The 14,646-nt window shown below is 37.2% G+C and overlaps 1 protein-coding gene across 8 annotated transcripts; it reads right to left on the bottom strand.

Annotated features, from left to right (window-relative positions):
- Window positions 1-186: 186 nt before the first annotated feature.
- On the bottom strand, window positions 187-12,794 carry LOC120108989 (plant UBX domain-containing protein 1-like). Of its 8 annotated transcripts, XR_005510071.1 has the most exons (10): window positions 12,578-12,792; window positions 12,356-12,428; window positions 11,729-11,831; window positions 11,399-11,467; window positions 11,063-11,136; window positions 8,591-8,720; window positions 7,069-7,173; window positions 5,514-5,731; window positions 692-757; window positions 187-605 (listed from the first exon to the last, which is right to left on the bottom strand). XR_005510071.1 is itself a non-coding variant. In XM_039122728.1 (8 exons), the coding sequence occupies exons 1-7, from the start codon at window positions 12,596-12,598 to the stop codon at window positions 5,526-5,528; spliced, it is 708 nt and encodes a 235-aa protein (XP_038978656.1). In that variant the 5' UTR covers window positions 12,599-12,792; the 3' UTR covers window positions 689-757; window positions 5,514-5,525. The 8 variants fall into 8 exon arrangements, 2 of the variants coding, with proteins under 2 accessions (XP_038978656.1, XP_038978657.1); XR_005510070.1 differs by lacking the exon at window positions 12,356-12,428 and having other exon boundaries at window positions 12,578-12,791; XR_005510072.1 differs by lacking the exon at window positions 12,356-12,428 and having other exon boundaries at window positions 5,514-5,698; window positions 12,578-12,791.
- Window positions 12,795-14,646: the final 1,852 nt, after the last annotated feature.

Below are 14,646 nucleotides of genomic sequence, written 5' to 3'. Positions count from 1 at the left end.
ATGAGTGCATTCAGCTTGCTTTTAAGGAGAGTTCATATCAAACAAGGGGCCATGAAAAAACAGCCGAATGTAAGGTTTAAAAACAAATCAAGAAAAGGAAAAAAAAAAAAACAACGGTACAAGGAGATAGCATAAACAATGAAAATCCTTAAAAATCATCCTTTTCAAATGCTGAGATCCAATATGTGCACATAATCCACACTTATTCTCATTCTCTGACAGGATTTCAAATATTTTTGCTTTATTTTCAACATTTGAACATTTTTTAGCACAATAACTAGTGAAACATGTTAAAAGATTCAGTATCCTTGAGAATCTAGCTTGCATAATATCGGCATAGGAACAAAATGACAAGGAGAAGCATTTTCCACTAGGAACAGATTAAGTCCTAAGACATCTTCTCGTAAAATTACAGTTCATCCATACAACATTAAATGAGTCGTGTTGTAACATTATTCTGAAGCAAGCACCCTGCGAAAGTTCCTCCTGAACTTGTTTAAGTGCAGCACCACCCATGACGGTGAATTTAGATGGAAACTCGTAATATACCTTGATTTTTGTCATCTCTTAATATACATTGCCCTGAAGTACCAATTCTTTGTTACCTATAGAACAAGACAAAATCATTATATTATTTTCTGTGTCATATGATTTTCTTCATGCAAGGAATGCAAAGTTTAACTAACCATACCTTTTGGAACCAACTCTACATCAGTCACAGTTAAATCAATTCCTCGTCACATCCAGGATCACCTCACTGCACAAACACACCCCCAAAAAGTAGCAAAGAAATGGTTACAATGACATCATTGGGAAGCACGCACAATGTGAAAATTTCAACTAAGGATTGTTTACAATATAGCTCATTGACACACCTAATTAAATTACACATTCCATCCATACAACATTAAACAAAACAAAGATATAATGTTGGAGTGAAGCACATCCCATGAAAAATTCTTTGTGAGCTTGCTTACAGTGTAGCACCATGGAAACTAGTACTGTAAATCTTTTTCACAAACTTCCATCTACTCACTCTGCAACAACCCGAGTGCCCGCCCCCAGCCCCAGCCCCCATGGAAAAAAAGGAAAGTCTCCATAAAAATCTTTGCATCCATAGTGCTTTAATTATAGCATTAGAGTCCTGCTTTCCTACAATGTAATAGTTTCTGACCTTGTTTTCTTTAAAGGTTCACTCTCATCCAACATCCACATCTCCACTAAACAGGCTTGTATAAATGCTTAGCTCCCAACTATTTTGACCACACATTTCCAATCTCATTGTCACCCATAACTTAAAAAAACAATAAGCTTTATCCTATTTATTAATGGTACACCATTCATACAAATTCCAGCACATCTTCACGACTTCTCACTCCTTTCTTCTCACTTTCAGGAATCTAGACACCCGTCAGTTTATCACTATTGCACTCCTCATCAGGACTTCATTATACTTCACCATAGCAACAAATTAGTTCTACACCACTTCATTCTCTAGAAGTCTAGAATGTTGTCTCAATGATATCCTGTCACGACCCCCGCCCCGTTCCCGGCGGGCCGCCGCGACGGTCCTAGGGTGCGGGTAGGCATAAGGCCACCAGCCACCGCGTAGAACCCTACTACCTATCAATCATCAATAAATCTTGAAAAATTTGGCATGATGCATGCACAAAATGATCACTTTTCCTATAGTGACCTGTCAGGATTATCTCAATACATACAACACACTACCTGTCAGAGCAGCAATCACATAATCTGTCACATATAAACCTGGACAATATATAGCAATACATTATCACAGGCACACAACTGATCTGCACACATATATATACCTGCTTCCCAATCCATCCATGGTCAAACCCATATCCACAACAGGATCTATGACTGTAACTATGCACTATATATAATAGAAGGTTTATAATACACCAAAAGGGGATAAACCTCTATCTACATTATACTATACTATGGAGCGGCACAGCTAGCAGGCAACCACTAATCCTGCTCCTCTCTATACAATACCTGCCCTGCAATCAAAAATATCAAACTGGGGAGTGAGTATATAAATACTCAGTGAGTGGAGTAGAGAGTACTATGCACATGAGACAGAATATAATCATGGCTCGAGATGAAATCTCAAGATCAATAACAACATGAACATGAACTCAACATAGAGAATATAGAGTAAATCATCAATATCACCACAATCAATATCAACTCATCTGAAGCATATATGGAATAATCAAGTAAACATATATGCTACTCATGAATATGCTCAACAGATCATAATGCTGGAACATACAAATCAGGTGTCAATATGCTGAAATCATCACTAGACAGCTGTCGGGAGGTGGGTTTTACGCCCCAGGCGAACCAGCAACAACTCCCTACTGTCACATGCATATGCAGGATAAGACACCATATCGATAATGTAAATGCTAGACAGCTGTCGGAAGGTGGGTTTTACGCCCCAGGCGAACCAGCAACAACTCCCTACTGTCACATGCATATGCAGGATAAGACACTATACCGATAACATAAATGCTAGACAGCTATCGGGAGGTGGATTTTACGCCCCAGGCGAACCAGCAACAACTCCCTACTGTCACATGCATATGCAGGATAAGACACCACACTGATCATATAAATGCTGGCCAGTATCCAGAACAGAAATCCATCTCACATCTACATACTAAACGGCACCTCGCGGGAATTCTACATCCGCGGAAAGCCATACTGCACCTCGCGGGGTCTTACTATGCCCGGCGGCAAGCAGAATATAAGTCGTAGGACCGGCCGATCCTACGCCTAGGGCCGTGTCCCCCCCTAGGAAGGGACTGGGCTCCGCCCACCCAGAAGGCTACTATGTGCACAAAGGCCGATGTTCAACCCCATCGACTATAGGTGTCCTGCAGATACTGCCAAGCCATGCATAAATGCCATAATGCACCCTCCCAATACTCTACTAAAAAAGAGTATAATCAAGATTACCACTCACTCGATCATGACCCAATCATAAACTAACATCAGGGTTAGGAGTGAGGGTCAAGGAAGTGCAATACAACTCAATATACCACTAAAAAGGCTCTACAAATCTTTGAAATGGAGGAAATGAAATCAATTTACAAAAAAAGTCATTTTACAATTCAGAATCAATTTAATTACTCATCAACCCCTCGTAATTCCTCTCAATGCTCCCTCAAATGCATGTACAGAATAATCAAGCATGGAGAATCAAAATATAGAGGAATCTACTACAATATCAATCAATATGCTCAAGTGGAATCAATTCACACTTGGCGACATTTATGAAAATGAATAAGGAATGTGCTCATGGTGCAAAGTACAAACTCCCACTCACCTGCCAATCCGGCACGGCCTCGATACGCCTCTAGAATTCTACAGCAGGCAGTGGAGAACTTCTTCCTCTCGTTCCCTAGCTTCTTGCCCAACTGTGACATGCATTTACCATACATTTAGTCTTGTATCAAGGTCATAATCTACGTGCCAATTATAATATAGGAAACTTTAATTGATTCAACTCCCCCGTTCCCTAAATCTTTTCTTTTCTTTCTCTTTTTCTTTTTCTATTAATTAACTCATCATTTATGTGTATTAGGGACTCCCTTGCACGAGTACAAGGTCTCCCTTAGCCTAATCTAGGCTTAATACCCTATTATAGCATGAAATCCCCTATTTTTCCACCCGGATGAACAGTAATCCGGACTGACGGCCGGTTACTTCATCCCGGGTTTGATCCACTTTCCAGACTCCAAATTTGATGAAATTTTTACCTAACATTCTACACTCATAGGGAATTCCAAAGAGGTAACATGCATTGCTATCGGAGGTCGTTTGACCCCCTAAATAATTCGCCGAAGTTGGAACTTCGACACAGTTTTTCCGTAGTGCCGGAAAAATTTATCAAAATCCGATTCTTCCTCTTTTAACCGCCTCTACAATCCTTATCCGACCCCTCTAGACTATATCCACCCTTTGTATAGCCTAATGTCATCAAAAGACTAGATAGGGACGGATATTTACCTTTTTCTTTTTGGAAATCGAGGTCCTTGCGTAGAGGGGAAGGAGATCTACACTTTTCCCTTCAGCTGGCAGCGCAACCGGGATCTCCTTCCTCTTCCTTTCTTCTTTTTCTTCCTCTTTCTTTCTTCCTTTCCTTTCCTCTTCTTCTTTTTTTTTTTTTCTCTCTGTTGTCGTCTGAGAACCCTCCCCCTCTCCTCTCTGTTTCACTCCCGTGAGCTAGCTCAAACCCTCCAATTAAATCACATCAAAGCACTATTCACATTTGTTTAATATTATTAAATTCCCATTTGCCCCTAACACTTCAACATATCTACCGTTATGCCATTAACTTTTGATTCCTTTCTAATTTTACCCTTACCACTTCAACGCATCTACAACTATGCCATTATCTTTTCATTCCTTCCAATTTTACCCCTCATATCAATTTTAAATGACTATTCTATCCTTTTTTTATATATAAAAAAAATATTTTGGGGTTATTACATATCCTTAATCACAAGGGCCAGGAAGCATCCCTAGATGATTGATATGGAACTCTACAGGGGATATGATTTCAATTTATGGGTGGATCCCATCAAACTACCCTGACAAGATAAGGCTCCAAAACACCCAATAGTCCATTGGTGAATACCCCCTAGAATTAGCAAAGGGGAAAAAAAGAAGCAGAATATTATTAAATTTTATTAATTGATCAGTCAAACATATTTTACTTGAATGTGGGCATAACCCAATACACAACAACATTTAATGTAGTAGATCTGAAGTATGTGTGGAAAAACACAAGGGCTGAAATCCAACCCTTGCCTGGAAACACCACAAATAATATCACCAGTGCAATCTCACCACAATTACTGAAACTTGTTCCCTCATTGACACTCTTAATGTTATTGCTATTATATGACTATTATATGTTTTTTCCTTTTCTATTTAAGACATTGGCAGATTCCTTTTCTTCTCTATGCATCTTTTTATTCATCGCATTTCTTAAAAAAAAAAAGGCACCCTAGCGCACAAGACTCCTAATATTGCAGGGTATGGGTGTGCAAAGAGGCTGTTTCCATTTTTCGAACCCATAAACCCAGATTAGATTGGAGCAACCTTAACATTGCTCTAAGGCCCAACCCCAATATCATTCCTAAATAATGTAATTTAAGATCCATGCCACCAGGCTCAATATTGTCTCCGTCTAATCAAACTAGACCAAGCAGTGGAGATGCCACTATCCAGTAGATCACAAATTGAATTCCATATAATTGAAGCAGTCTTGTGCATCGTCTTTGGATGAATTGCTACAAAATAATCACATTTTCATGAAGTCTTCATCTTTAATAAAATTTAAAGTATGCTCTTAATGGACTTTAGCAACCAGCATCTTTTTTTCCTGAGAGAAACGAATCCATAGGTTCCCCTCCAATACGGCAAATCTCATTTCATTAAAATAATGAATGAAAAAGGTGAGATCAGATACTTACCCTTTCAATCTTTCACAATTTAAGCCACTTTGGTTTAGCCGGCTTCTTCTCAGGTGGCTTAGGATCAGGTACAGCAGGGGACGTCCCCACTGCTGGAGGTTCTGGTTCAGAAGTGACAGGATCCGCCTTTTCAGAAGTAAAATCCAATCCATTCAAAGACAAGATATCATCACGAAGGTAAGGCCCTGTCTTTGCAACTGCACTATCAGACTCTTTATCTGCCATAACAACACATGGCAAATTATTTGATGAACATTTGATGACTATGCATAAGATTCATGGGAAGTACTATATGAAATAAATTATAAAAAGGCAGCAAGATCCTGTCTTAACTTCATAATTACCATTAAAACTGGTATTACTTAAAAATGTGAATATCTAGTTAAAAGAAATGCTCTACGAAGTGTAATAATAGGTCAAATTTATTGATCTTTTTATCTTAGTTGGAGGTAATAAAATTAAGAGTAACAGCAACAACATGAAGCTTTTTATAATTATAATCAGATAAGCTAGTAGAACAAGAAGCATGGTGCCAAGTCAACAACCCAAAACATCATCTAGTTTGGACTTTTTATAGTTAAATGTTAAATAGCCTATTTCGGACAAAGAAGCTAAATATATCTTACATGGGTAAGTGTGATCAAACTGGTAATTACAATCACCTACAAATTTGTACGATTATCAGATTTTAAGGAATTAACGAATGCTATCATCATCTGGTTTGGACTTTCTATAGTTAAATGTTAAGCCTAAGACAAAGAAACTACGCATATATTACATGGGTAAGTGTGATCATATGGGTAATTAAAATCACCTACAAAATTTGCATGATTATCAGATTTTGATGCTATCTTAGGAATTCGGGAATAAGGGTAAGCCCTAGTGTAATGGTAAGGTTGCTCCATTGTAACCTGGAAGTCCCGAGTTTGAAACACAGAAATAGCCTCTCTATATGCAGAGGTAAGGCTGCATAAATTTGACCCTCTCCAGACCCCACAATGGCAAGAGCCTTGTGCACTAGGCCGCCCTTTTATCTTGGAATTTCGGAATAAAGTGACAAACATAGAGGTAGGTAATGCAAATAGCTACTAGAGTTAAATGCTTGAAACAATAAGAGTTTCCGATTATTGAAAGAGAGAGAGCGAGTTTATTCTTTACAAGGATATACTTATAGAAGATTTGACTAACTTGAACCTATATTTTTTGACTATAAAACAAGACATTGAATATAACATATGAAGAAAAGGAGCTTATTTGCACACACAAACCACATACTATTCTAATATGACCAAAGTTCCTTGAATAATACACTACACATTATCACAAGTACATCATAGTGCAAGGCTATAAGCTAAGCAGCTTCCCGAACTATGGCAGGGGTTCAGGTGCTCACAGACCAGTCTGAGGCCACCCAGCTACACCTGCTACACCCAAAGCCTAGTCTCATATATGTAAACAGGAAACCACTTATGCAACAAAGTTTGACAAAATTGGTTGCACTAAAACATAATGGACTGTTGATAATTGATTCACCATTTAAGTAAAAAGAGTAAACCTTTTGGCAGGTCAAAAGAAAAGTAAACTATAGCTCCAGGAGCAAAGCCAGCTGAATAGAAATCCTTTGAAGTGTCTTTGATTCGCTCCTTTGGAGGAGTGGTATCTGCAGAGAGACAAATACAGTGATTTTATGCATGCATAGACATGAATAGTCATTTAATTATCTATGTGAACATGTAAGCATAACCCAACTAGAAGATAAAAATGATCGGATTTCTCTGATTCCAAGTTATTCATGCAGACATCCATTACAATCAATAATTTTTCAAACATAAAATGCATAATTTAAATCATAGTTGAACCACAAATATAACATGACAACTCAGAGACAATCATTTAAAAGTACATCACTATCTATCTTCAAGTTTTGATAAAGTTGTTAACAAGGCTAGCAATCTTGGTACCAGACCTTATACCAGTACCAGCTTGGTACAGAATCAGTGCGCTTGGTATGGGGATTGGTTCAACATACCAGTATGGTAATGGGCTTGTCTTGGCCGGTTCAAGCTATTCATGCATTAGGGATAACCTCCTCTGAGCCCGGCCAACTAACAGTTATAAATCAACAGCCTTTCTAAAATTTTGGTGGCTGTCAACCAAATTGATTTGAACAATGAGCAGGTAAAGAGTACAGAAAAGGAGAAGATGGAAAAGGATTATAAAGAAAGTATAGCTAATTGTGGAGGGGAAAAATAATTTTTTGTGAAAACAAAGATCTAAGATGATATGCTAAAAAATGTACATAAGACAATTAGTTCTTTATTTAGCATGATAAATGGAAGGAGGATAAGCAGCTACATTAAGAAGTTGGTGGTAGTGGGTATGAAAGTTGATAAAAAGAAAAAGATTTTTCTTTATATTAGTTATTCATGTATCTAGCTTTTCGTAATAGTTGTCAAAGACAAGAACGTAGAACCTGAGAATTTACATTTTAGGTGAATGACTAAAAATGCTTTAGAGGAACTAGAAAATGTATCTTACAAAAAGCAAGTGAATGATTCTGCATGTTTAAAAGGAAAATGAAAAAGATTCAGTAAACCTACTAGACTAACTTCACATTGAAGCTCGTATTGATATTGCTCAACAATCTTTAGTAAGTCATCAACGAATAATCAAAAGTAACAAAAGTTCATGAGGAGGATTCAGTATATTATAAAGAATAACTCGGCATTAATTTTTGAGAAAGAGGCAAAAAAACAGCCATATGGCCCACCATGCGGGCTTCGTTTCAAATTAAGGATTTTAGTTCCTTTATTTTTTTCAATGGATAAATATGAAAAAATCTTATTACATCATATACTTGCAAAGTTCAGTATCTATTTCAAGGGTAATAACCTAAAATTTTATAAATACAAATGAATTTCACTTCAATATGAAAGAGTATTAAAATATCATAAAGAAAATTTTAGTGATTATTCACGAATGAGGAAAAAAAATATACTGACATTGAATATGTCTTCATACAATGACAAATTGTTTTACATTTGTTTATCTATGTAACTAAATCAGATAGTGCTTACATAAATAGAATGGCAGGTCTGGTCGAGCAACAACTTTCATGAGAAGATGCATCAAGCTTTCAATTTTCTCCGATGGCTGAAACTTTGCCTCAAGAATGTAATTATCAGGGAAGCGAACCCTAATTACAGCCTACACAAACATAAATAGAAAGAAAATTAATTTGAAAAATCATAAATTACACATTGGCAAACCAAGTCCACCATCTAGAAGGAAATCTGCCAAATGGTCCAAATTTGCAAATCTGCCTTGCCATTAGCATATGATCTATTTAGTTAATTAACATGGTCTAAAACATAATTATTGGTGCAACATGACTTCTATACAATCCACATCACTAGATAAGTGGGGAAAAAACTATTTAACCAAATTGGTTGTGGTCAGTCCAGCACGAAGAGCTAGCTTTCCAGACTGCTATCCCCTAGATGTTGAACCAACTCGAATCAGTTGTAGGCTAGGCTTAGCTGCTCCAGCAATAGGTGTGCTCAAATGCAGACCTCATCACTGACCCCACAGTGCCTTGTGGCTAAGATCCATCTCCTGGAGCACCAACACCACCACCACCACCAAGACATAGCCCTCCAAATGATTGCTCTAGCAAGATCTTCACCATTTATGCTGGCAATTTTTCAACCAAGAGCCCATCAGAGAGGTTCTCATCACTAGCACTGAAGAAGTAGAGATTTCGGAAGGGTCCTAGACCTAAGATCTTGCTAGTGAGGTTGTTCAATTGGAGCTCCGACCACTGGAGCAAGGAACGCTGTGGAGCATGGTGAGCTCAGGTCGAAGAGGAAGTTGTTATAGAGTTCCTTGAGGGCAGAGGCAAAGGGCAAGGATGGGGATCTCATTGGAGGAGGCATCGTGAGAGAGGATGATGATGGAGACATGGGCGAGACCGGTAGGGAATGGTCGGGGGTGCAAGGCCGGCAAGGCAGTTGCTGGCAAGGTTGAGGGACTCAACGAAAGAGAGGGCCCGAACTGAGGGAGAAAGGGAGTCGGAGTAGCCAGCCAAGTCAAAATCAAGCTCAATCACACAAAGGAGGCCCCCAATGTTGCAAGTGTCGATTGAAGGCTGCTAATGTTGAAGGTGTCATAGTGGAGTCTGCAAGTAAAGCGGGGGCCAAAGGCGGCATCATATTTTCTTATAGCCTATATTGACATCATTAGTAGGGGAAAAACTCTCTAATTATTGAAGGGTAAAATAGTCAAATAGCCACTTACCATTAAGTTTCGAACCATCATTGCATTGAAGTTAAGTAGAACTGCACACAAGTTAACTAGAAGTGCAAATTTGCATGTTTTTCGTCATTTTGTGATATAAATGGAATTTCGAGTTTTCAAGCAACAAACATGCAAATAAGCATTTTTGAGAGGATATATAGAAAAGATACACTTACAAATAGTGGAAAACTTTTCTTGTAAAAAAATTTCTAAAAAGCACAATTTATACGCCTCCATCATTATCAAGTGGAACAAACATATTAGCCCTAGTGATGTCACTTATTTCAATAATCCCCATCTCATAAAATTAATCTACAGAGAGTTGTTTGTTACTGCCATCTAGAAATAGCAAAACTCGATTCTGATGCATTTTTATATGAATCGCAACAAATTTCAAGTTCACATGAGGCATACGAAGGCTGTATGCAAACCTAGTAATTGATTTAGATAGCTTTGCTCCATGCTTCAAAATCATTCAGAAGTCCCGAAGGCATGTAGAGTGGGGGTGATTGTTGCGGTATCTATTGATGCTAAAGACATTGATCTTCCATTCAAAACACTTCCTCTTTAATTGTTCTCCATCTCAAATTATGTTTCTGACAATCTACAATGAGTATGAAGATAGAAAATAAGTAGCTTCATAAATATAAGACATATTCAAGACTTTTGATTCAAATGAATCTTCCTCAGAGTTCACAACTGTTCTGTGATCGTATTCTTAAAATTCATTCTCCTTTTGTTGTTATGTTCTATTAAATCAGTCATCTGTTTCACTTCTCCAATAAGTAGGATTGAGCAACTTCACTAAAAATATTCACCTGGCATTGGCTCCAAAGGTCCCTTTGTTCATTTTCATCCTCATACCGAGCAATTAAAGTTGTTATATAAACTTGATATTCCATATCGAATACTTCAGTCCACCAGCACTTTTCTTAACAAGACTCATTATTCAAGGGCTAAACATCTGAAATCATCTTGAATACAAAGTCTCGATTTCCAGTGCATGATTATGTTGACGAGGATGCCATTTATAAAGCTAGCCCTTTTTATTAATAAGGGTGTATTTATGTTTTAAGAGATACAAAATCCTGGGAAACAAAAGGCACATGCAGAAATGAGCTGGAGAAGCAATATAAATTTCAGGAAAATATGACAAAAGTTAGGCAGTATAAGCTAGTGTTAATTGACAAAGAAAGAAAGAAGAAATATAATTGGGATACTCATCTTTTACAAGTCCTTGTATGGACAAGTACCTTAGTGATCCTTGCCCTGCGGGCTGCTGCCTCTGCTTCCCGCATTTTACGGGTCTTTAGAATTTGGGATTGGGCTGTTCAAAGTTTTTTTTACCATGAACACCATATATTGAAGATGGTAGAACTAAATGAGCAAAAACAAAATTGATTTCCAATATGCAAGCAGTACAGAGATAGTGCTAAAGAGTCCTAAGAAAAATTATGGATTGTAGCATCATGTTCTAATCCATAAAGACAAGCCAAATTCAGTAGATTATGAAAACTTCAAAACTACTGCTTAGAGTAGAAATCTAGCGCCAAATTACAGCCAAAGTAACCTTTCAGTGTCAACATTACCTCGTATTCTGTCTGACATGATTCGATAATAATCTTCAGGAGTAAGATCATAGAAATGGTCCGGTTCCTCTGCACAGGCAATCAATAGTTAATATCATGCACACAATGTAAAGGTGCAATTCTTAAAATTGTTAATAATATGATATCCCTTATAATAAAATGAAAAACAGTTGAAAACATATTCCCACAGACATGATGCAAAAACAATTCACCGGCTCCAAAATGCACAAGATAGTTTTGATTCTTTCAAATCAGATATGACTCTATCTGGGGAAAAACTGGAACAAACACTATACAAGGTTTGAATATGATACTAAAAAAGGTAGATACCACTTGAAGAAGCAGATATTTCTTTCGATGCTGCAGAATTTGCTGAGTTTGTGAATATGCGTATCTCATGACCAAGTTCTTCTGCCACAGCCAAAAGTTTGGCCTGAAAGCAATCCAATAGGAAGTTACAATCATTAGATATTCTCAAAGAATCAAGGAACCATGAGTAATTACACCAATGCACAGACATCACAATAAACATTCAAAATATAAATGCAAATCTGACAGAGGTTTACCAATGAAAGTTAAAAGTGACATAAGATGCCCTGTTTGCATTTGAGAATTATCAAATTAACACTCCTAAGAGCAACACACGGTTTAAAACTTCTGAGTCACGTGGAGGCTCAAATGTATATGGAAGTAAAAAAAATGATTTTATTGACTGGGCAAGAAAAACTGGACGGGGCCAAACATGCCACCAAGAAAATGAACAGAGATCCTTGCTTGCATCCACCAAGATATCATCAAGTTCTCTATGCAGGGGTTATTTGTTATCATAAACTAGCAGCAGCAGCAGACTATGGGCTCAATTTGATTGCTCAGCCCACCTTCCTTCTAACATGAATATCTCAGCCAGAAACTAAGTTAAAATCAAATAATGTCTATCCAGAAAGTAAGCAAAAATACCCTAAAGATTCCCATCAATCTGTCGATTCTTCTAGATTTTAGCAGCAGCACAACCGTAGCTCGTTTCTCTACCCTATAACTCATAAATACAAGTGAAGAACGCGTGATTTCAAAGCCAAACTCAGAAAAACGTCGAAGTAGAATCTAGAAAACAAATAGATCGATCTCAAGGTTCAAGAAAGAACGATTGATTCGAGAGAGATGAAGAAGGGGAGAGAAGACCTTGGCTTGCTCTGCCTCCATGGATCGATCTCAGGAGATTCTTCTCGGTTAAAGGGGATCGAAGGTCCGGGGGTTCCCTGGTTTAAAAGAAGTAGAATGGTTTCTTGGCATAATCCGCGACGGCACGAGACTTAAAGTAATGATAAAAACCAGGGGAGCCCTCATAGTTTCAGGGATGCTTTCCAACAAAGTTACGGGTCACGGGCCAGGCTGAGGTCGGCATCCATACTCAAGTTATAGGGATGATAGATCCAAACCCGGATCTAAACCAAATTAAAATTCTATTCCCATTTTTAACACTTAAATATATATATATATATTTTGTAAATATGATTTGTTACATATTTTATTTTTTTGAAAACCATTATTTGTATACATGCATCCTTCAAATCTCTCTTGTTTTGCATGAACACCCTTGTTTTGGTCAATGCTTAAAGCCATCTTTATGACCATCACATGCCCATGGCCGCCATGTTACTGAATATTGATGCCATCGACTCAACAATCCGGTCTTCATACGCTTCTGATGAAGATGTGTTGATGGGTGCCAATAGTGCTTAACATTTTTCCATAGTGAGGAAGAAAAAGGAAAGAATGGATTTTGGAGAAGAGAAAAGAAAAGAGAAGAGATGTTGGAAGAAAGAGGAAGAACTAGGGCTTGGATAACTACTGCTAGTCCAGCTAACAAGCACCGAGCAATGCCATCCATTTGGTACCAAATTGGCATGAAAATAGGCCCAAATGATGAGCTCAAAACCATTTTCTCAATTTTTTTCCTTTTTTCGTTGTCTTAAAAAATATAACTCTAATATAACCTCATTAAGCTTGGTAACTAAGATTCAACAAGGCCTAAGATGTTGTTATTTACCAAATTTGATCCTAAAAGGCTCAATTCCAAGGTTGGAAATGGGGAAGCAATGGAGAGGAACGATAAAGGTGGCTCGACTATAGCTTAAAGCTCCAAGGTGTCCTCAGAGGTATGATGACATCTTCGAGATCAATGATGAATTAATTACACGAGAAACTTGATGTGCGTAAGCCACTTTCAAACTAGAGCCCTATACTGAAGGGTAGGGAAGGGGTGTGTGTGTGTGTGTGTGTGTGTGTGAGAGAGAGAGAGAGAGAGAGAGAGAGAGAGAGAGAGGTATATTATTCTCTATGATCATTAGACTCTCAAACCTTATAATGGCTCATAGTCCGATCACAATAAGGATTGCCAAATAGATTGCTAACTTTAAGTCTATCTTCCTTCGGGGGTGTATGGAGCCAAGCGACCTACTTGGACAACAATAAAGAAGGATTAATTTATATCGTTTGTTGATTAGGTTTAACAAGATAAGATCTAAAACATGTTTTTTGCTAATTTGCTCTTACTTTGCACTACCGTAATATTTCAAAACATATAGTTTGACTAAACTTATGCAAAAGTTATCAGTCACACTTTGGGGCAAATTGACTGAGGATTTTAATAAAAATATTATTTATAAGAAGAAAAAATTTAGTTATAATCATTTTTGTTAGCATGATCATTAACACATATAGATGCAATTTTCTTCTATTATTTCCAAAAAAATTATTTATCCTACATATTTACTTTCTTACAAAATGCAATCTTTTTAAAAAATTTAGGGAAACCATGTTTATCTATATCCTCTACATCAAAGTATTATATGGACGTACAAATTGGAGAAATTGTTGAGTACCCAGACAGGTCACTGTTCAAAATATTTGTTAATCAAATTCAGCTGATAATGACATTATATATTATCATCCGAGCATACACACAAATTAATGCACAATCTGCAAACATCGATGAGTTCGATTACATTTACAGTATAGGAACAATAAATTATTCTGGATCCTTAGCAAGAAGCAACCACCAATAGAAAAAAAAATTAAAGATTTGCTGAAATTAAATCCGAATGAATTTCATGTATGATAAAAAAAAATAAATATGGTTTTCATCATTATTCTCTAGCATCATCTTTCTTGCTATTACAATAGTGATTAATATTTTGAATATCAGGTAATTTGATTTCGGTGTTATCGTGTTGTAACAATAACTTTCT

This window comes from Phoenix dactylifera, unplaced genomic scaffold (assembly GCF_009389715.1).
Source record: "Phoenix dactylifera cultivar Barhee BC4 unplaced genomic scaffold, palm_55x_up_171113_PBpolish2nd_filt_p 001696F, whole genome shotgun sequence".
Taxonomy (NCBI): Eukaryota; Viridiplantae; Streptophyta; class Magnoliopsida; order Arecales; family Arecaceae; genus Phoenix; species Phoenix dactylifera.
This window is presented reverse-complemented; position numbering and strand designations above follow the sequence as displayed.

What these genes read in the sequence shown, in the direction of transcription:
- LOC120108989 (XM_039122728.1), bottom strand. Translation starts at nt 12,598, where the DNA reads ATGGAGGCAGAGCAAGCCAAG. An exon ending in AATATCTGCTTCTTCAAGTG is followed by an intron (nt 11,468 to 11,728) that starts GTATCTACCTTT and finishes TTGCCTGTGCAG; the next exon opens with AGGAACCGGACCATTTCTAT. An exon ending in GCAGGGCAAGGATCACTAAG is followed by an intron (nt 8,721 to 11,062) that starts GTACTTGTCCAT and finishes ATGTTTGTGTAG; the next exon opens with GCTGTAATTAGGGTTCGCTT.